General features: G+C 45.4%; 1 protein-coding gene across 1 annotated transcript; it reads right to left on the bottom strand.

Moving 5' to 3' along the window:
* Positions 1-555: 555 nt before the first annotated feature.
* Positions 556-22249, bottom strand: WDR3 (WD repeat domain 3). Its single transcript, XM_065742188.1, has 26 exons — positions 22064-22249; positions 20357-20566; positions 19671-19789; positions 17912-17990; positions 17460-17555; positions 16890-17000; positions 15935-16036; positions 15723-15820; positions 14686-14784; positions 14142-14372; positions 13759-13852; positions 12967-13068; positions 10937-11022; positions 10579-10714; positions 9821-9877; positions 9244-9344; positions 8660-8771; positions 8408-8542; positions 6819-6869; positions 6175-6240; positions 5697-5789; positions 5124-5171; positions 3653-3696; positions 3044-3172; positions 2367-2460; positions 556-1769 (listed from the first exon to the last, which is right to left on the bottom strand). The coding sequence occupies exons 1-26, from the start codon at positions 22232-22234 to the stop codon at positions 1614-1616; spliced, it is 2820 nt and encodes a 939-aa protein (XP_065598260.1). The 5' UTR covers positions 22235-22249; the 3' UTR covers positions 556-1613.
* Positions 22250-22356: the final 107 nt, after the last annotated feature.

Genomic DNA, 22356 nt, shown 5'->3' with positions numbered 1-22356 from the left:
TCCCTCCCCCCTTGGGCATGCAGCAAATTTCACTGAAGTGTTACTCTTTGAGCAAGTAACTGTAGCATGTGCTGCTGATGCAGTCTGGCCTTCTACTTCCTACCCTTCTGCTTGCTTTCAGTCTGAGACTCAACTTTCTGCTCGCAGGCTGCTCACCTACCTTTAATTAGCTTCAGACAACAGACAGGGGCTGAGTTCACAAAGTTGTACTTGAAAGGAATTCTGTTTATATCCTCTTTGTCGTCACAGGTTCGTTTTATCATAGTGGTAGACTGAACCACTTAGAGGTGGTATTTACCCCTTTTTGTTCTTACTTCTGCAGTAGTCACTAAAAGAAACAGCCTCTTTAAGAGATACCTTATGCTTACAGCGAAGTGCAGTTCTGCATTTCTGACTGAATTTATTTCCAATGGCTTGCTTTCCTGCGCTTCATCCTTTTTTCAGTACGTTAAGATCCTGACAGAGAGGGAATTTTCTTTCCCCAGTACATGCAGACTTCATCTCCCAACGCTTCATGGTGACTGAGAAGAACACGACTGAGGATTAAACAATAGCTTCCACTATTGTAGAGACCATAAGTTGAAGACTACACAGTCATTAACAACTTGGATGCAATTAAACAGCAGCTGAATTTCAAGTTAGAAGACCAGCTTTGAGAGGCTGAGTCAGACCTGCCAGTCTAAAAGTTAGAACAGAGTGCCCAGAAGCAGCCCCCACAACATCTACATTACTGGGATAAAAAGACAGCATACACTAAGAACTGATAACTGACCAACAGGAGCAGAGGCCTGCCCACTTAAATCATTTTTATCCAGTACAGGACAGGTATGGCACTGCAACAATTCTGTATAATTTCAATAAACAGGAGCAAGTGCAATACGAACAGCCCACGCTTCTCATGCTCAGTCTGCTCTTCTGTTCAGAAAAGCACAATCCTCCACTGCAGCCCTTTCGTTTGCTCCCACAAATTTTATTATCTGGAAGAAAAGAAGATAAATCCTTTAAGAACCAATGAAGCAGAGTGAGACAGTCCAGGATTTACTAGAAAAATATCAGGACAGAATTCTATGGACAAAGTTGTTTGATAAAGCATTTATAAACATATACTTAATTAACAGTTTTCCCCCCATTCCACTCAAAAGTGAGTGGCTGGAAATCAAGTTCTCTCACTTCTGAAGTCTCAAAGCCTTGCCCATAGACTCGAAGCACTCGTTGCCAGCTGCCTCCCAGGGACACAGCAAAGTCCAACCAGCAGCCCATGTTCTGATTCACACCGTTGAGTTAGCATACTGCCAGTATGCTGATCTCTTCAGGAGAAGAAACCAACACCAACAGGCATTCTGCTAGAGGGAAAGCATTGACCTTTGACAGCCACCTCAGAAATAGCTGAAATGCGTTCATAGAGAGCAGAGCACAGACAGCTCATCTCACTAGGCAGAGATGATCAACCTGTGCTGGCACTGTCCCCACCCAGGCAAGGCTGGCTATCCCACACAGAGAAGGGACAGGCTTTGTTCCAGTCACCAAACATCACAGATGTTCAGCCACAAACATAGGTCCATGGCCAGCATGGAGGTTACGTGATGCCATCCAGCTGTCCTGGGCAGCAAATGCTAAACCACTGCAAGAACCATCTTCTCTTTCTTCTTCCTCTTTCTCTTCTTTTCCTCAAAACGGTCCGTAGCATCAGCAAAAAACATGACCTCATCCTTGGCCTCAATCTCCCTCTTGAGGTACTGGAGCCCTGCCATGTTGAATCCCAGCACGTCCTGTGGAGACAGACAAGCACTGTGCTGTTGGGCACATCTCCAGCTTGTTAGGTGGCAGAAGGTCCTACTGCCTGGAACAGGTGATACTCTGGCCACCCTTTACTGAGAGATGATGAAAGTGAGGCAATCCCCCACAGTTTAATTAAGGCAACATTACTTAAATGTAAACTCAATCTGAGCAGATGAACAACTCTAATCCCCACATTTCTGTTAAAAATGGCTATAATCCACTACTTTCTGAAAAACAAGCTGTTGACAACCGTCTGAATATGTCCCTGGGAAGGCTATTTAAGAGATCAGTAGCCCACAAGAAGCCCAATAAAAATAAAGAGTTCATTTACTTCCCCCATATACTAGAGCCAAAGCACAATTACATGCATCAACAAAAAGCCAGAGTAAGAAGGGAGAGAGAGGGAGAGTGGGCATAGGATCATCACTGCATAGTGTTTCATCAGGAAAATGCAGCTGTTTGCACAGGAAGAAGGTGAAAATGGGCTCTAGACCCCAAGCAGCTTTCCTACTAGACCACAAATGCTTCCAGACATTGGCCAATCCTGTTATTCCAGACCCTGGAGAAGGAGTGGCAGCAACACTCACCCGGGCCTCACTGACTCTGGAGATGGTGGTTTTCTTCAAATTTTCTATCACTGTCACCAGCATCTGGTTGCTTGTTATCTGTCCAAAATGTATCCTGGGAACAAGGACAAGACCAGCAACCAGCATCAACACAGGCATGTTAGCACCACGCATCTCATTTAGCCCACTCCCAGACGATCTGCTGCAGTTGGGGGTTGCAGCAGTTCTTCATTTCCCACACCTTAGTTTAGATAGCCTGCTTTGGCAGGAGGGTTGGACTTGATGATCTCTAGAGGTCCCTTCCAACTCCTACAATTTTGGGATTCTGTGTGATCTTTATTCCCAAGCTGGCTTCCCAAGAGCTTCAAAGCCAGAAACCTAAGTCCTAATTTTCCCCACACACTTACATTGCACATGTTCATGGCATGTCACATAGTCTTCACAGCTCCAAGAGAAAGTGTATGTTCCCCAGCCCTCATGCTGTCCCAAGGTGCTGCCTAGGGAGAGCAATGAGCACCTTTCTTTTCACGTGACTGGCACAAAGCCAGTTCATGACACACACTGTAGGGGGACCCTGAGGAATAGGCAGACCCACTACTGACCAGAGCCTGGTTACAGCTTCCTTGCATTCAGGATCTGGAAAGTAATGACAGCTGAACGAAGAGCAGCAGACCTGCTTGGGCAGATAGAAGACTCACTTGAGCAGGAAGAGGAGAGCACGGCACAGGAGTTCAACTTCTGCACCCAAGTGAATATGTTCATTGAAGAGTCTGAGTAGGTCAGGGACATAGGAGAAGGGCAACACCAGGAGAGACTCCTCCAGCTCACTAGGAAGAAGCAAAGGGATGGTAACAATAGTCTAAGCCACCGCAGAGCTATAGATGAGCAAGAAACACTTCCACATGGGAAGGTTCTGATGCAAAAGCTGTGCTGAGTGCTCCCACTGGTCTGCACCTGCCCACAAAGCCCAGGGCCACAGTCAGAAGGCATCTTCCAACACAAAGAGGGGGCACAGCCTTCCATCCTGAGCATCCCCAGCTTGCTCTTCACATACATGTACATCTCCAGGCAGCCAACCCCCATATGCAAACTTTGTTGAATAATCCTCATGGACAAATTCCCACTCACCAGTTCCACACGTACTCCAAAAAAAAAAAAAAAAAAAAGGTTGCCAGACAGTAACATCCAGACTCTTCAACACTGCCCACTCAGTGCAGGAGTCCATCACAGGACCCCAACCAACCCTGGACTCAGAATTCCAATTCTTTAGCACAAGCCTGTTCAGCAGTGAGACTCTTGGGACTCACCTTGACTTGACCTTCTTGAAAACTTCTAGCACATATTCAGAAGGCTGTAACAGAGGAAAGACATCAGCTCTGCATATCAAGAAACATTCCAAGACAAACATGTGCCTTAAGGCTCATTTTGACCAGTTAAAAACATGCAATCACATCTTGTGAGATGGACAGATCCATCCTGAGTGTAACAAATGAAAAAGAAACCCCTTCAGCTCCAACCAACTACCAGTCAGGGAAGTTCTTCCTTCATAAAACAGAAATCCAGCTTTCTCAAAATATACCAAACTGGTGAAAATATATTGTGGGGAAATATATATATATTTGACTAGCTAAATTATCCACCAGCTAAATAAAACTAACTAGCTAAATAGAAACTTGGTAAAACAGACATTATATACAAAACCTTACACAAACTCCTCTCCCAAAGATTTAATAATTCCTCCTACTCCTGTTTATCTGCTTAAAGCATTCAGCAAAAAAGGAGTGTCTCAACACTAGGTCACAGGATTTCATGCACTTCTGTTCAGGGTATGCAACTTCTAATTAACTATGCCTATAGTCAGAGAGAAAGGGACAGATATAAAAGAATGTAAATTCTTTACAGAAGGAAACAGGATCAGTAAAAGCTGTGCCAATATCCTAAAAATAAACCTGATCAATTACAACATAGCCCAGCCTTGCTCAGCATTGCCCTGCCCAACTGATTGAGGGTCAGAAAGCCTTCAGGTGCTTCCAGCTCCTGCTCCTTGAGTCAAAACAACACAGTAGATACATTGGGTCAAGCATCCCACATGCAAAATCTGTCCCAAGAAGATGACAGTCTGTCATGGTATGAAGCACTTTCATTCATGATTTGACACAGTAAATGCTCACCACATAACAGAATGTTGTAACTTGTCAATGTTTTTACCCAGCACCTGCACTTGGGCATTCCTCAAAAGCCTTCTCTGTACAAAGCCACAGGATTTCACTCACCCCTGTTAAATCTACTGACCTTGCAGTTAAATATGCCTGTATTTACAGAGGAAGGGGGGGGGTGAATGGTTCTGGTTAAGTGCTTACAGATGTCAAATGGCCAGAGGTGCATGATGACATTGGTTCTCAATTACCCATTCCACTGGAGGCTCAGGTATTTTGTATCTGATGGCACAGCTCCACTGAATATGCTATAGTATTGCAACCACTACTTCTCGCCAGGAGCTCACACAGGAACATTTGAACTAGCTTCTCATAGCTTGGAGGAGCCATAACAACTGGCTCCAACTCTACATGATAAGGTCAAAGCTACCATCAGGGTTATGTTTGGCTGTTTTACTTTTATTACATGCGTATAAAATAAAGTAAAAAAAATATATCACATTCACTTTGCATAAATCCCATCTTCCCACAGCAATCTAGTGTTCTGGCTCCACCAGCAAAGCAAACAGCCTCATTTCAGTTGATGACAGCACATGATCTGTGGCATGGGCTTTTCACTTACTGTAATGTTTCCATAGGCACGGAGGATGGGATTGGCAGGAAAGGGAACCTGGAGACACAGAATGGGTTAGGATGAGGCAGGTGTGTGTGTACAAATGCATATTCACAGTGGAAAAACAACCCACAGTAGGAGACAGTTTGTCTCCAATGTCTTCCCTCCTCAGAACCTCACTTGCAACTGCAGGACAATCCAGTTTGCAGACATGTATGAATAACTCAAAAAATATGTATGATTTTCCTTCCACTTCCCACTGTCACACGTATTACAAAGTCTTGTTTAGCATAAAGTGTTGAGATGAAGGCAAAGAATAGGTTCTGTGATGGCAGCACAGTCAGCAGCACAGTTCTCAGAGACAGAACTTACTTCTCACTGTGACCTTCAACATAAAAATCCTTGGAAAGAACACCACTAACCATGCTTTAGAGTATGGCGATATCTGTTCTCTATTCAGTAAATCTCTGCTCCTTCCACCTGCCCTGCTTTTATCTGCATGCTGAGCCCTTCCACCAAGATGCTAGAGTTGGAAAGATACACCCACATGCCTTGGGAATGGTACTTTCCTCAGTCATTTACCTCTTTTCCAGCAGCTTTGCATATGGCCTTGTGCTCCTTCAGTTTTGCCATCTCTTCTCTATACAGCTCAATAGCTTCCATGATCCGTTCAGCCTGTGTGGCACAGGAACCATCAGTCACAAAGCACAGCTCATGTACAACTGGACAAACACAGGGGGAAGCAAAGGGGCTGATTTGGGGCACCCCAAGACATCCTTCTCAGAAAGTAACTTCTATTCCAGACCATGCTGCTACTCCAGGCACATCAATTGTGTCCTAAGTCCAACACCACCCAGAGTGCACTCCGCCACAGCTTCAGCTCTTGGAGGCAGAGGTAATTTTGCACCTTTATATCTCACAAACCAAGTCCTCTGAGCTGCTGCAGTTATGGAACAGCATAAATTACTCATCTTCAGACTGATACTCTGACCCTGCAACACCCCCACTCCGAGAGGCTGCTAAGGCACAAAGCAACGCTGGGTGAGCCGTGCAATCTTACCGCTTTGATGGTTTCAATAGTCTTCTTCCCTGCCAGTCCTGTCTCTCCTTGTGTCTCTCCAGGCACCTGCAAAACATAGTTTGTAGTTCTCTCCTGCAGCAGCTGAGCAGCAAATACACACACAGAGGCACCCACTGAATCTCGCCACAGATCATCAGCCCCATTCCCTAAACTTGACTCTTGTCTGAAGAAATACAAGTCTTCAAGTGCACAGCTTTTGCTCAGGACCAGAAGCACTGTGCTATCTCAGAGCTCTGGGAAGCAAATAAGCTTCTGGGCTGACCAACAGAGGCTGAGCAATCTGCTCAGAGTCAGAACTGTAAGCAACACAATCCCAGTGCCTGTGCAGGAGGGATCAGGCTTTCCCACCCAGCCTGCACCACACAAACCTGAAAGCAGCTGCCAGAATGCAGCCCAACCTCGCTCCAGAGCTTGTGTGGATGTGAACAGGGGAAATATCTGGTAGCCACAGCCCTGTGTGGCAGTTTGGCCAGCTCCACGCACTCATGAAATTATCTGAGCCAGTATCAGAGGCCTGGGGAATCTTCCTCCATGCAAATTATCAATGCAATGGAATTACCAGTCCTCTGGACACCTCTTCTGTGTCATTTATAAGAATTCTAGACTAAGACAGCACAACTCACCACAGGTTGCTCTTCCTTCGCCACACTTTCTTCATATTCAGCTTCTCTTTGCTACAGTGAAGAAAACACCAAGTATTAACACTGGCGAGCAGGCAGCTGGCAAGGGTACAAGTTCCTTCCAGATTGGTAGAGCAACAGTGCCTGCAGCTTCTTGCAGCCTTGTGCAAAAACCAGGACTAATGAGTAGAGATCAACAATGCCAGTGCAAAATCTGCTTGTCCCTGGTCCCCACCCCACAGAGTACTTGGGCTGAAAAGACTGAAAGAAATCAGGGTCTCCAAAGTAGATTCAGGAATAGCCTGCAGACAACCCATCAGGATGGGATTAAGACTCCAGCAATTTGCCACCAGACTTTGCACATGGCACAAAGTACAAAAGAAACAAGCTTAGGAAATTCCCAGCCTGCAAGAGGAAAGAACCTCCTTACCCACTATCTCTCACATTCATAGTGCTCCAGTGCATCAGTGTGTAATTCACTACTAGTATATTTCTGCCCACTTTGTTATTCAATCTTGACCCAGAACATGCTTTTCTTATCTAGAAAAGAAACTCTGTCTTTCCTGTTACACTACCATCATTCCCAGCATGCCAGCCACTGCATTCAGATGCTGCCTATGAGTCACTCTGCAAACAGACCAGGAGAAAAACAGTTTATTGCACATTTCTTTATCACTTCTGCTGCTGCATGTGCATCCCTCCCTCACTGTGCCTTGAGAACTCCTGTAAGAATGGGAGACAGAGACCGACTCCTCTGTGGGATACAGTAAAAATAAAAGTTAAAACTGTCCCAGGCTAATTTCCCATTAGAGGTGTGTAAAAATGTTTCCCCTGCCACAGTGTGGTCAAGCACTGGAACAGGTGTTCAGTCTGGAAAATCTCCTTCCTGAGAGATGTTCCTGAGTGACCCAGGCAAGTGTCTGGGCAACATGAAAGAGCATTAGGATCTGCCTACTGTGAGCAGGGGGTTGGACTGCAAACTCCCAAAGTTTGAGGGACCACCAGTCCTTCTGTGCACATGACTCCTCACAGTACAGGCTCAGAAGGAATACAAGGGGCTTCTTGCATCACCCCTGAGCTCCAGGGTCTGCTACAAAACACAACAAACTACTCATGCTTGGAAAGGGGGGAAAGAAAACGATCTGTATTCAACAAGAATGGTGCTCTTCATCACCCCACAAGAGGCATCCACTGAACTGCATCCAAAGCACACTTGAGAAGAAGTGAGTACAAGAGAATAAGAGAAGCTTGAAGTCTATAGTCAACAAAACTGCAGAAAATAAGAACCATAGAAAAGAGCCTGGGAAGTGGGACAGAAACACAGCAGAGAGCAAATTAGCCAGGCATCCGTGATGCGGTACAGGCAGAAGAGCATCAGCAATACCTGTGGTGCTGTCTTCAGACAGCTCAAGGCAACAGTGCAATCATGCAGAAGATGGCAATGAACCCAGGCATCTCAGCACCAGGCTGTGGTTAGTGATAAGGAAGCCTGCAAATAAGGAAACACTCTTCCACACTGAAAAGTGAGGAATCTGTCTGATGGAGCAAAAAGAAATCTGGAAGCTGTCTTTAGGAGAAAGAATGCAACTCACCATCTCCCTCTCCTCTTCCAAAATAAGTGGCTCCCTTGTCCTCTCCCAGAGGCGCAGGGACTTGTCATGGGATGCTGACACTACGTAGTCCCCATTGGGACTGAGTGCCAAGCACCACACCTCGTGGTGATGCCCCTGCAGGGTAGAGAAAAAAAAAGGTAAGACATGAACAACACATCTCCCAGCTCCTGAGGAAAGTGCTGCTCACACAGTGATAATGCTTGATATTCAAGAGCCACCAAAACTTCCTACCTCCAGTGTCTGGATGTGCTCAAATTTATCAGCATCCCACTGTTTAATCTTGTTGTCCTTCCCAGCAGTGAAGAAGAGATGGGATTTGGCCACAAACTGGAGATACATCACACTGGGAAGGTAAAAAAAAAAAAACAAAACAGGAGTGAAAGGGACCTCAAAACACACACGTATAGAATACAGCACAGTATTCCAAAACCCTGAAGCCCTCAACACCACTTACCTCTGGGAAATGCCTTCTGACATCAACCCACACTTACAGTGACCAAATTCCGGCCTGGGACAAACAGCACTGCTCCAGGGGGCAGGAGCACCAGTGAGTGAGGTTTGGCACAAGAACCCTGTGAACTCAGCAGCTACCAGACAGCCCTAACCACCTTCATGCTCATGTCCCACTGCCTTGGACTTGCCATGGAAAGCCCAGCTCATGGGTTTGGTGTTAATACAGGGGACCTTGCTGCAAAGGTAGTAAAGGCTCAAATTCACCCACTTCTCCCCACTACACAACACAGAAAGCTCACTGCTGGATCACAGTCCCTCAAAGATAACAAAGTAGCCCAAAGATACTGTAGGATTTGACCAACCTGTCATCATGGGCAAAGAGAGAGCGGTGACAGTCCCCAAAATCCAAGCCCCAAATCTTCACATTCCTGTCAGCAGACCCAGTTGCAATCAGAGTCCCATCCTACACAGAAATGCAGAGAACGGTGTGGGCATCTGGCTGGCAGTCCAATCAAGAATCAACAATGGACTAAGCAGTACCAAGGCACTGGCTCCTGAAATATGCCCCCCTGATCTCTCCACCTCCTCCATCCTTAGCAAGGCACATCCCTGTAGTACTGACAGTCCACAGAAAGCACCCTGACTCTTTTCTGAGCCTCTGCAGGCACTTTAGATCTTAGCTAAAGCTCAGCATTAGTCCAAAGAGCACTCCTTACATAATGCCTTGCTCAGTTCTGTAATGGCCACTTCCCCACAACATTTCCCACTGAGCACAACACTGCATGATCAGGAGGGGCTTGCTGTGTCTTATCAAGGAACTGCTAACTAAGTCAGGAGCAGGGAGGCATCAGGAGAGCATTGCTCTAGAGGCACTGCTGCCAGTCATCAGCATCACCATAGCCCCACCTGCAGCAGACATGCAACAATAACGATACTTACATAGGAGATGTCCATGCACAGCACTGGCAGCTTGTGTCCATACAGAGACAGGAAAAACTGAAGCAAAAAAAAGATGTCTCAGTTAAGACATGCTGGGTTCATGCATGTGAAAATGCCAGGCTCCAGGCTAGTTCTGCTCTTTCTCAAGAGGCCTATCCTTCCAGCACCACTCTGGCCCTGAACACAGATAGTGGTGAGGCCACACTGGCAGAACTGTGATAAAGATAAAAGAACCCAAACAAGCTGAGCTAACAAGTTCTCACAAACAGCACCTATGCAAAGAGAAACAGATAAAATCCATATCTGTCACTGCTGGTCTATCTTGTGTCATTTCCCTCGTGTATGTGTACTAACATACAATCACAAAACCATCACACTGCCTCAAACTGTACAAGGAAGATTTTCCTTACCCAGTTTTTGCCTGTGCTACACTCAAGAGCCACATGCAACACTGATCCACCCCATCCTTACAATTCCACATGCCTCTGGCATACCATCCTGCCTGCAGAGTTTGAGTGGCCTTACCCTCTGCAGGTTCACAGCGCTTTCCAGATAAAACACATTTTCTCCCTAGCAGGAGCAGGCCTCAGTTCTGTCAGTACTGTTGGCAAGCAAGCACATGAAGTGCGATGCAAGGTCTCTCTTTGATTATTATTGGGATCCTACAATAAACAGGCACTTTTCCAACACACTTCTCTGATCTTCCAGGCTCTAGTTATCAGTCCCTGCACAGCCTCAGAGCTCATACAGTCACATACCTTGAGAGTGTCAGTGTAGAAAACCTTCACAGTGCAATCCAGTAAGGAGACAGCTAGCAGTTTCTGGTTGGGGCTGTACCGCACACACAGAACATCTTCATCCAGCTGCAAGATGCGCACCTGCTTCATGGACAGCCTGGCAACAAGAACAGAAAAAAAAATACTCTTACTCCAAAGGAACAGGGTAATTTCCCTTCCTCACATAACCTCAGACCTCTATAAAACTGCACTGAGTCTCTTCACCATGTGTTCCATACACGTGTCATTGGCACTTCTTGTGATGCACAGCAATAGCCAAAGCATCCATCAAAGAGAATGAATACTGCAGTTAAATGCAGTCAATGGTTTATTTTCTCACCTTTTCTGAATGCTGCTCTCATCCTTCACCAGCTCAAAATCCCAGAATTTGACACATTTATCAGCACCTCCTGTCACAAAACCACGCTGCAGGGGAAAAACAAAGTCATTATGAAATCAGTTCCATTCTAACACAAATGCTATGGACATGAACTGTCAGTGCACCTAGATTTTGAATAAGGCCTCACATTCCCTCAGCTTTTATGATTAGAAGGACACCACCAGGAGCACTTGCTGTGGTTGGAACACTCATTACCCACTGGCTGAGCAAGAACAAATTAAGGAGCTCTGGCAGACAGGTCTGAGACAACAGTTGCAGATGTAAATCAAGATATGGACTAAAACTTCAGAACTGAAAGTCATCTCAGCCATAGGTAATGAAGTGCACTTTGGGAGCAAGCTGACACTGTTCTCAAGTCACAAACACCTCATCATCATCACAAGCACAGCCTTCTAAAAGGAAGAAGAAAAGAGCAGTTCTACGTTAAAAACAAGGGTAAAAACTGTCCCATGTGTTTTAATCTGCAGGGTAAGAGAATTCCAGGCAGGTTATTACTTGTTATGGTTTTGACACTAGAAGAAACACCACAGCTTCTAGCATAAGAAAATGAAAAGCATAATAAACAAAGAAGTGGAAGGTGATAGAAACCAACGTGAACCAACGTGACTTTGGAAATGCGAGGGAAGATTCGGGAAGAAACTAATAAAACATGAGAATTCAGACAGAGTAAGCATGCAGGCCTATTAGTTGCAAGGACAGTCAACAGAAGTAATAAGCAAAAGCACAGGGAAAATTAATTAAAAAACTAATTTGATGGAAATTACCCTTTTCCTTAAGAATAATGCTGTAGCTCATAGAATCACAGCATGGCTGAGGTTGGCAGCGTCCTCTGGGTCCACTTGCTCCATCCCTGTACTCAAGCAGGGACACGCAGAGAAGGGTGCCCAAGACCACTGAACAGGAGGCTTTTGAAGACCTCCAATGAGCAGACTCTGCGCCCCTCTGGACAACCTACCCTAGAGCTCTGGCACCAAAACAACAAATGAACACTTTCTGATGTTTAAACAGAACCTTCTGTGTTGCAGTTTGTGCTCACTGCCTCTTAAAAGAGCCTGCCTCTGTCCTCTGTGCACCCTCCCATCAGACATTGATACACATGTAGGGAAGCAAGGATCTAAGCCCAGCACATTACCTACTGCAATGCAGTGCCTCAAAATTGGCTTTAAGGAATATGGTGGATTATTATCTAACAACACATTCTCACTGCTAAGAGGTTGTCAAAAGGGCTAAGTAAGTCACTGGATGAATTAAAAAGCTGCTAACTGGTGCATTTGGCACTAGTATAACTTCTACCACACTGTGCATTCAGATCCTAGGGTCACCAGCAGAGAAAAGATTGCATTAGCACAAAAAGTACCGCAAGAATGATTAAGAGCCCAGAAAACGTATCCTGAAGGAACAGACAGAAGTCTAAACTAAGAATCATCAGATAAATGGTAATATGGTCACTTGGCAAGGGTGAAACCCAAAGGGAAAAAACACCACTGTGTTAACAGGATCTTTAAAAAAGCAAACGAATGTACTAGCAAGTCCAACAGCTGGGAGTTAAAGCTCAGCAAGCTGAAACTACAAAGAAGCAGAAAGTTTAACAGGGAAGATAACAGTGAAAAACAGATTTTCTTTATATCGAGTCTAAACCTCTCCTCTTAAAAGAGGAGTAAAAAGTTTTCAGACTAAAGTCTGAAACCGTTTCCCCTTGTTCTATCACAACAAACCTTACTAAGGAGTCTGTCCACTTCTTTCTTATAGCCCCCCTTTAGATAATCAGTCACTAACGTGCCATACAAGACCAGAGAGATATTTCAAACTCTGTATATATCTGCAGTTCAAGTTCTTGGTACCAGCTGCATCCTTCACCTCCCATGATGACAATTCCCATGCTCACACCAATAGCACAAATACAACACTATAGGAAGGATCCCCACAAAAAAACATGCAACAGATGACACTTATAAGGCTGGCTGAGTTACCTGGTCTGGTGAAAGAGCAATGGACCACACAGCCCCATCATGAGCATTAAGCGTCTCCATCAGACCCCCAGAAGCTAGGTCATACAGCTGCAGCTTCCCTGTCTGTGGAGAAAGACACACCACAGAAGACAAATCAGTCCCTCCAACTTCACAATAAACTCCAGGAACAACTTACAGAGCATTAATCACGTCTGCAAACAGACCTGAGCCAGACCTCTTAAAAAGAGGTCTCCAGAAATGGTGAAGATTAAAACTGCTCAAATCAGAGCTCAGAGACAAAAAGGTAGCTACCAGAGGTGAGACCTCAGCAGTGACAAAGCAGCCGTGCATTAATGGAAAAACAAGGCTCCAAAGGTAGAGGAGAGCTCAGAGCAAATATTCCCAGGCTGCGCAATGCACAGGACTTGGAGTAGCACCCTACTGGCAGCAGAGGAGTTCTTGCTCCATTTGAGCTCTCTGAGCTGGGCAGTCACTTCTGAGAAGGCTCTGACAGTTCCCCAACACATCTGCTACCCATCTCCTGGACAACCAGCTTCATTAGATGACTGTCACACACACACAGTCAAACTCCTGACAGAGATCAGGGACTTCCCAAAGCACTCTGTTCAGCTCAAGCCATAGGAGCTACATAAAGACTCAGGGAACAGAACAGACTGACTGCCACAGGGGGTTTTTACACCTAAAACAAAATGCTTCAGAAAATGTAATATTCAGAAAGGCCACTTTAATGACATTTTCAGAACATCTCCCACACCTGGGCTGAATCAGAAGTGCAAAGGGGACACTACTTACCTTGGTGCCAACGATGACCTGCCGATCTCCCGGGACAAAGAGTGAGCACAGCGCGTACTCACAGTCCATCGTCCGGATGCACTGCAAAGTTGATCTGTGGACAGAGTTCAAAACCTCTTTTCACACAAAACCTGCCCTGCTGAATGAGCCATGGACCAGAGCTGCTTTTCCCAACACTCTTCTTTTTGGTTGGGTCCAGAAGATACTGCGTCACCACACTATTCTGTTTTACTTCCATTATTTAATAAAGGAAGGAATACTCTATTTTGTATTTCTCCATCATTCCCTCTTCCTTATCACTGGATCTCCAACCACAGCATCCATAAGTTCCATGAGGCTGACATGCACAGGGCAGAGGGGACTGACACGACCGTACAGCATACCTGTTCCAAATCTTGACAGACTCTGCAGCTCCTGAAAGAACAGCAATGTTATCAGAGCTAAAAGCTAATGTCCTGACATCACTGCGGTGGCCTCCAATGGTTATCCTGGATGCACGGACAGCCTGCGGGACCGGCGCTGACAGGTTCAGGGAGTGTAACTCAATGATGTTGTTCTGGAGCAGCAACACAATCTTCAGCTCTCCTTTTGGAGAGAGAATCATGTCAAATGACCTGTATGATGAGACCAACATTAGAGCTGTACACAGGGGCCATAAGATGAAACACAGGAGGAATCAAGTATCCAGATCAAGTGAGAAAGAATACAGAGTGCATGCTATGAACAAGTGCACATGAAGCCACAGAGGACTGCAGGAAGGTCACCATTTGGTGCAGTACAAACAGACTGGCAGACTACAGTAGGCCTCCACTCAGCTCCAAGTTGAACAGATGTTGAAGGGGATCTTATTCCACCTCCTCCATAATAAGCTCCTCCCATGCAGCTTCATATCCACAGCTCAGCCTCTTCAGCAGGATTTGCACTTACTTGATTTTAGCAGAAGCTCTGATGTTAGTGACCCGCTGAATCTCCTCCTGCAGGCTCAGCTCCACATTCACTTTATGTTCATCTTCTTCAGACTTCCGCCTAGAAACATCAAATAATGGAGGGGGAGTCAAGTAACTCAACACAGACAACCCAAGCTAAGACAAGGACTGAGAATAGCATAAGGAAACCACTAAACTCCATCAGCACTAATTGTTTTTTAATTAGAGTGATAGCTAAGGCTATTCAGGATATTCAGGCCGTTATGCATGCTAAAGTGACAAACTGTCCCAGAAAAGGCAGCATTCTCTGGGATACAGCCAAAGCACTCAACAAGGCACATTAGAAAGATGGATACAAAACTGACAACAGCAAGTAGTATTTGAAGGAGATCAGCTTCTGCTCATTTCATACCACTCCCAGAAAGCCCTCATTTATTCCCAAACGGTGACTCCAAGTGTATCTATCTGCTCTATGCTTCAGCTTCTACACTGGAGTCAGAGCTCCCATGATGGCTACCGTGAGTATCTTGTTACTTAACAAGTGTTTCAGAGAAACGTTTAACATGAAGTCGCCTTTCATAAGGCTCTGATCTACATCTCTGCCTGCTGTACAACAGGAGACAGGGTATCAAGGTCACTCTGGCTTCACATATGAAACTCTCATTCCAGTATATCCTAACAGAGACTTTATTTGACACAGCAAGCACTGTAAATATGAACATCGGGTGGAAGTGAGAGAAAACATATTATGCCCATTTCCTTCCACATATACCATTTTTTGCATGGAAAATACTCAGAAGGAAAGACTGAAGAAATGAAATATTCCTTTCTATTCCAAATTTTGTATTTCCCTAGTCTCTAGTAGCAAATGAATGCTGCTTAGACAAGTGCCAATTATTCACAAGAATACCCCTTAAAATAAAACAGCTGGAACAGACAGAATTCTGTCTGGAGTTCAACCATTGAATCATGCTGCTTGAGGGAATAATAGTTTTCTGGACACAGAGAGTATCCTCATACACCCAGAAGATTGCTTACTTTGCTTTTTTCCTTGCTTTCTTCATTTTCTTTTCCAATTTTTTCTTTATTTCCTCTTCAGAAAGGATTGAGAACACTTCTAGAACAACATCAGTCCCCTAGGAACAAAGCAAACAGTCACATACATGCAAAGCCTTGGCTAGCACTTAAAAAGTACAGGGGCAGCAAGAGCCCCCTCTGTAACTCAATAGCAGAGAATCCCCATTACTTACATGGCAGGCCAAAATCTTGCCCATCTGGTCTGTGGAAAGAGTAACTACTCGATCTCTCCCTTCCCGCATGATGGATCCAGCTTTACTGCACTTCAGGAGGCGCTACAGGAAAAGAAACAGAACCTTGGTCTGGAAGGCCAAGTGATCTTCCCAGGCAAACTGGGAAACCTGCTTTGAAAGGAAGTCAGGAGAAAAAGATGGGGGAATGAACATACTAAGTCCTGGTAGAACAGATTGCAAGGATAATCCAGGGACAAAAGAAGTGCCTGTATGAGCTTCAGATTATCTCATTATCTCATGTCAGAAGAAGCAAAGGCAGCAAAGGCATGTGACTGTAATATTGGTGATTAAAAGAAGAAAAGTCTTTTGAGAGGAGGTCAGTAGAAGTCTTTAACAAGGCCAGCTATCTACTATAACTACAAGCAGTCTGGAGTCAGAGAAAGATCCCAGAAACATTCCCCAGCAAGTGGGAATGGCTTTGAACAATCCCATCTAACACTAAGTTGTGATGTTGCCACTCTGACACCCATGTTTTTATGTTTCTACTTACTGATATACAAAACAGAGCAAGAACACTAAGCTCACCAGCTGCCAACTAGCTATTAACTATTTCCTTCCCATGTTGTTTGATCAAAGAGCTCTTTTAGCACTTAGACTTCAAGCACTTGCTAATCCCTCCTTCTCTGAAGGGAGGGCAAAGAAATTGGTATGTCCTTTGACACAAGCACTTCTGGTGTTCTGCAGGTAGATGGGGGCAGCAACTACTGCTGAGGAAGATATTGTAAGTGAGACAAGAATTAATACATTTTCCCTAACAGGATAAATTGGACACTTGGTGTATAAACTCAAACAAGCAATGGTTTAGCACTTCTCAAACTCCTGCTGGCCCTGCAAGCAGCACCATGTGAATAGCATGATATATGCCATCCTGGACAGCATGAAAAAACTAGCTTACCTCCTCAGGACTCTCATCCAGCTCTATGGTCTCATCCGCTTCATTGTCTTTTTCTGGTCTTGGTGAAGATCCTTTGCTTTTCTTGGATCCTGGCTCATCAGGGTCTTCTAGCTGTTCAGACGAAAATCCGTAAGGAATAATTTAACCACAAGAGCTACATTGTGTTTCAGTTCCTGTCTCTGAATTTATTCATGCTTTATCCCCCTGAAGGAGCCAGTGGTTAGCATATATAGCAACAGTAGTGGCCTACAGTGTGCCTGCAAGCACTCAATGCTCTATGTCCTCTCCTGCTTATCCAACAAAACTGTCTTCTCCAGCTGTAATCAAGATGGCCAGAAGATCACACTCTGTTTGTTCTAGAAGTTCTTGCAGCATTACATGCAAACTCAAAATACAGAAGACTTCAAAAGACTAACTAAAGAGCAGCTTCTAGACCCCTCAGACAGCAAATACACTGCTTCAGTTCTGCTTCCCAGAACAGCAATCAGATTTAACATATTCCAGACCCATCTTAACCCAAACATAAACACCTGCGCAAGAGTGTGAGGGCCTACAGAGAGAATGTCTTACCTCCTGGATGTAAGTGATATCCCAAACCCTCAGCTCACTGTCAGCAGTCCCAGTGATCAAACGTTTCTCTTCAGATACCAAAGCCATCCCCCAAACCTGTCCAAAGGCATGATGGAAATAATTGGTTTATGGTCCTTTTGACTATCATAACAATGTCAGAGCATCCTTAATTATTTATTTAAATGGGAACCAAACGCAGACTGGATCTAACTGGGATCTCCTACAGGGATATCTGCATTTGAACTGCTACCCCTATACATTCGTAACAGTTCAATTACAGTTTGGAATTCTCTCATTTGCTCTTCCCTAAAGCTTAATAATAACCAAAAATACATCAGAGTTCCAGTTTACATCCAGTTTACATTTTTTGAGAGCAAAAAACACACAAGGTGAGCCATGACTTGCAATCCAAAGGCCCTCCATCCCCACAGCTCTCTGCATGTCCTCTTTACCTCAGATCGGTGACCAACTAAAGTTCTGAAGCAATGCTGGGTATCCAGGTCCCACCACTTCACCAATGTGTCTTTGCCACTGGAACGAAAAGAAAAACCTCAAGTTATGAGGAAAGACTGCTACAGCACATGGTATTACATCAGCTGAGAAAAGCTGAAAAACAGAAAATCTAAAACGTGTTGCAACATATCACAGACCAGCTGCCATGAACACATTATATTTCACAATTTATGCAAGGACAGTTATAGCAATGCAAAGATGCTGCGAAGAGGTATTTAACAACTCAAAAAAACCCACTTCCTTTTCCAGATTCAGCTGCAAGTCCCAGCATCACACAACCCTCTTTCTAGCTTATTGAGGGCAAAAACAATTGAATTCTAATGCAGATCAAATTCTAATGGTGCATCTAAAACCCCCCTCCACATTCTCAACTCGTGCCTTAACCAGCCTACAACAAAAGCAGCTGCCTTCACTTTGAGTTGTTCCTCCCAGTGGAAGATTACAGCTGTTTTAGTTCCTCAAGGCCCCCATATGATTAGACATCCTTGGAAACTCTAACTTCTGGCTATATTACGCTACAATAATGTGACAAGAGCACCAGGGAGAAGTAATTTGAATATTTATGTAGACTCCCTTCTCTTCACCCTACAGTAATTTATACTTTTTTATTTTTGGTAACTTTGCTGGAGACTATTTTCTTGCAAATAAATTAGAATATAAAATTTGTTTTCCCATTACTAAGCATACTCAGGAGAAAAGAAAAACCACTACAGGTGATATTTATTGTTAATCCATGCCTTTTGTTACACAGGAGCCAAAGATAAATTGTACAGATGAAAAAAATTCTGCACACTGAGAACTGCAGCAAACTTCTTTAAAGGAAAAAAGAAAAGTAATTTGCATCCCCATCAAAGACAAGAGTTGGAATTGCATTAGGAAACAGGTATCATCTGCCAAACTGACAACATATATTTATTTTGGGAAAAAAAAAAAGGACACACAAGAAACTTGTGCTAATTTTACCCTGAACCTATTGACTGTACCTATTAGATGACAGCAAATACAAACATTATTGACAGATATTCGAGCAAGAATATCTTCTGTCAACTGATTATTATTGAAGGCATACAATCAACTTCCTGATGTTTAAAAAACAACTCAGTAAAACATCAGTCATCTTTAATTAATCCATTTAATTACTACCTATTAGGAAGCCATTTTTCTGTGACACTGCTGCATGAGTTATACATACATTAGATAAGTCTATTTAATTAAGTGGCAAAAATGATGATATACAAAATAAGCATATTATTACTATGCATTGTTAGGATAATTCTAAGCTGCTAAATTTACCAGTAAGTTAAAGCCTTTTCCAAATGCTACTTATCAGAATTAGCTATTTGTCTTCTGCTTAACATGAGTTCAATGCCTGAATTCCAGATATGCGGATGTCCTGAAAGGTTTGAGAACTCATTTCTTCGTCACAACATAATACAGGTCTCATACATACGGATGGGGCTTTGAGCAACCTACTCTAGTACAAAGTGATCCTGCCTATGGCAGGGGATTGAACTAGACAGTCTTTAAGGTCCCTTCCAACCCAAACTGTTCTATTATGCAAAATAATGTCATCTCTTTCGAGCAGGTAAAGCACAGAAAAAGCTGTGATCCTAGAAAAAAAAATAGCCACAGCACCTAAAATACATAAATAGCAAGTAAAAGTGATTATTTTCTTGATTTGCACTCAGCCTGGCTTACCTGGTGACCAGCAGGTTCTTCTCCTTCAAGAAAAGAACTTGAGTGACAGCATCTTTGTGTCCTTTCAGCCGGTACAAACCACTCTCGTTGATGACATCCCACACAATGACATCTGTATCCTGGAAAAGTCATAAAATGTCTACATCTTCTATGAGACTGAAGAGACTACCTGAATGCAAGCTTTTCCACTCTGAATTTGAATGTCGAAGATGATTAACACAGACAACAATCCCTCCCTTGATGAGTATTCAGACCTATAAATACACCTGTGCTCTGGCTTGGGTCACTTTTGCTACTCCTGAGCTCACAGCCTTCTTCACCTTCTGCAGCTCTGCTAGTAGCCCTCTTCTGTGCCCAAAATTCTCCCAGCCTTGAACTCCCTAACACCACTGTCGTCTTGCAGCTCCAAATCCTCTCAATGCCATCACAGAATCAGAGAATTATATAATGGCTTGGGTTGGAAGAGACCCCAAGGATCAACAAGTTCCAACCCCCTGCCACAGCCAGGCAACCAACCTCCATATCTGGCACCAGACCAGATTGACCAAGTACACCCCCTGCTACAGGCAGATGCCACATCACCCCCTTAAAATAACAAACATTTTAGTGCAGGTCAACATTCCCTACAGATCACCTCTTCTGCCCTTTGAGAGAGGGCTGTTCTCCATCAGACATGCAGAGCTTACCTTTGAGCCAGACACCAGCCGGCCCCCCAGATGGTCATACTGCAGGGCTGTGACTGCAGCCTTGTGTCCATTGAAAGCAACGCTTGCTTCTCCACTCAGAAGGCTGAAGATACGGATTGAGCCATCTTCATAGCCAACAGCCAAGTGCAGACCATCAGGAGAGGGGCGGAGGCAACTGACCTCATGCTTGGAACCCTTCAGGATAAGGACCTGCAATTTTTAGGAGACAAAACATGCAAAATATTGGTAAATGATACATCAGAAATGTACACACAGAAGAAAGAACAAAATCATAGAACATTCCAAGCTGGAAGAGTCTGACAACAATCTGACAAGGGAGTTTGACTCCAGGCCCCACAGAAGATCACCCAACCTCCAACCCCTATGTGTGAGAGTGGTGTCCAAACGCTCCTTGAGCCCTGGCAATTAAGCACCATGCCCACTGCCCTGGGCAGCCTGTTCCAGGATCCCAGCTTTCCCTGACCCCGAGCTGCCCCTCCCCTGACACAGCTCTATGCTGTTCCCTCGGGCCCTGTCGCTGTCACACAGAGCAGAGCTCAGCGCTGCCCCCGGCTCCCTGAGAGAACTGCAGCCGCCATCAGGCCTCCCCTCTGCTCTGAGCACACCACGAGACAAACAAGCTGAAGGAATACATTCTGCTCTCCTACTGAACTCCCAAACAAGTGTTTCCAGTGCTTCAGAACTTCTTCAGCTTCCTGTGCTGCACACACAGTGCAACGAGCCCCATTTTACAAGGCAGACAGCACCTAGCATAAGTTCATAAGTTCATAAGGTTGGAAAGGACCTATAAGATCATCTAGTCCAACCATCCTCCTATCACTATCTCTACCCAACTACTAAATTAAGTCCTTTAGCACCTCATCTAAACGCTTCTTGAACAGCGCTAGGGATGGTGCCTCAACCACCTCCCTAGGCAGGCCATTCCAGTGCCTGACCACTCTTTCAGAAAAGAAATGCTTCCTCAGGTCTAATCTAAATCTTCCCCGGCGCAACTTGTGGCCATTCCCTCTCGTCCTGTCATTACTTATCAGGGAGAAGAGGCCTACCCCCTCCTCACCACAACCCCCCTTCAGGAAGTGGTAGAGTGCAATAAGGTCTCCTCTGAGCCTCCTCTTCTCCAGACTAAACAATCCCAGCTCCCTCAGCCGCTCCTCATAAGACTTGTGCTCCAGGCCCCTCACCAGTTTTGTTGCCCTTCTCTGAACACGCTCCAGGGCCTCAATGTCCTTCTTGTAGTGAGGGGCCCAAAGCTGAACACAGTACTCGAGGTGCGGCCGTACCAGAGCTGAGTACAGGGGGATGATCACCTCCCTGCTCCTGCTGGCTACACTATTTCTAATACAGGCCAGGATGCCGTTGGCCTTCTTAGCCACCTGGGCACACTGCCGGCTCATGTTGAGCCGAGCATCAACCAACACCCCCAGGTCCTTTTCCTCTCTACATTCTTCAAGCAGCAATTTCTCACCGTCAAGCAGCAAAGCGGTAGAGCACGAAGCCCGGAAACCCCCGCGTTTTCACAGAACCGTACAATCACAGAACATTCCGAGCTGCTAGGGATCCAACTGCTTGGATAAAACACCATTCAAAATTCAAACCCTATGCCTGAGAGCGGCGTCCAAACACACCCTGGAGGCAGGCAGCTCAGTGCCGTGCCCGCTGCCCCGCTGCCCCGCAGCCCCTCCTCACCTTCTCCCCTTTCCGCGCGTCCCACACGAAGACGTGCTCGCAGGCCGGCACAGCCACGCAGCGGCCCCACTCGCCGCGCAGCGTCACGAAGGCGGCGTTGCCCCTGGCGCTGCCCACCAGGCCGAAGAGCGCGGCGGGCGCGTAGCGCAGGTACTGCCGAGTGAGCCCCATGGCGGCGGCGGCGGCGGCGGCGGCGGCGGCGGCACTAAGGGGACACTGCCGGCCGCACGTGCGCGCTCCCCACCCCCCCACGGCCGCACCGGAAGTGCATCATATCGGAGCGGGGCGCGGGG

The sequence above is a fragment of the Cyrtonyx montezumae genome, unplaced genomic scaffold, assembly GCF_038088225.1.
Source record: "Cyrtonyx montezumae isolate F1298 unplaced genomic scaffold, pur_monq_1.0 scaffold_3, whole genome shotgun sequence".
In the NCBI taxonomy this organism is placed as follows: Eukaryota; Metazoa; Chordata; class Aves; order Galliformes; family Odontophoridae; genus Cyrtonyx; species Cyrtonyx montezumae.
This window is presented reverse-complemented; position numbering and strand designations above follow the sequence as displayed.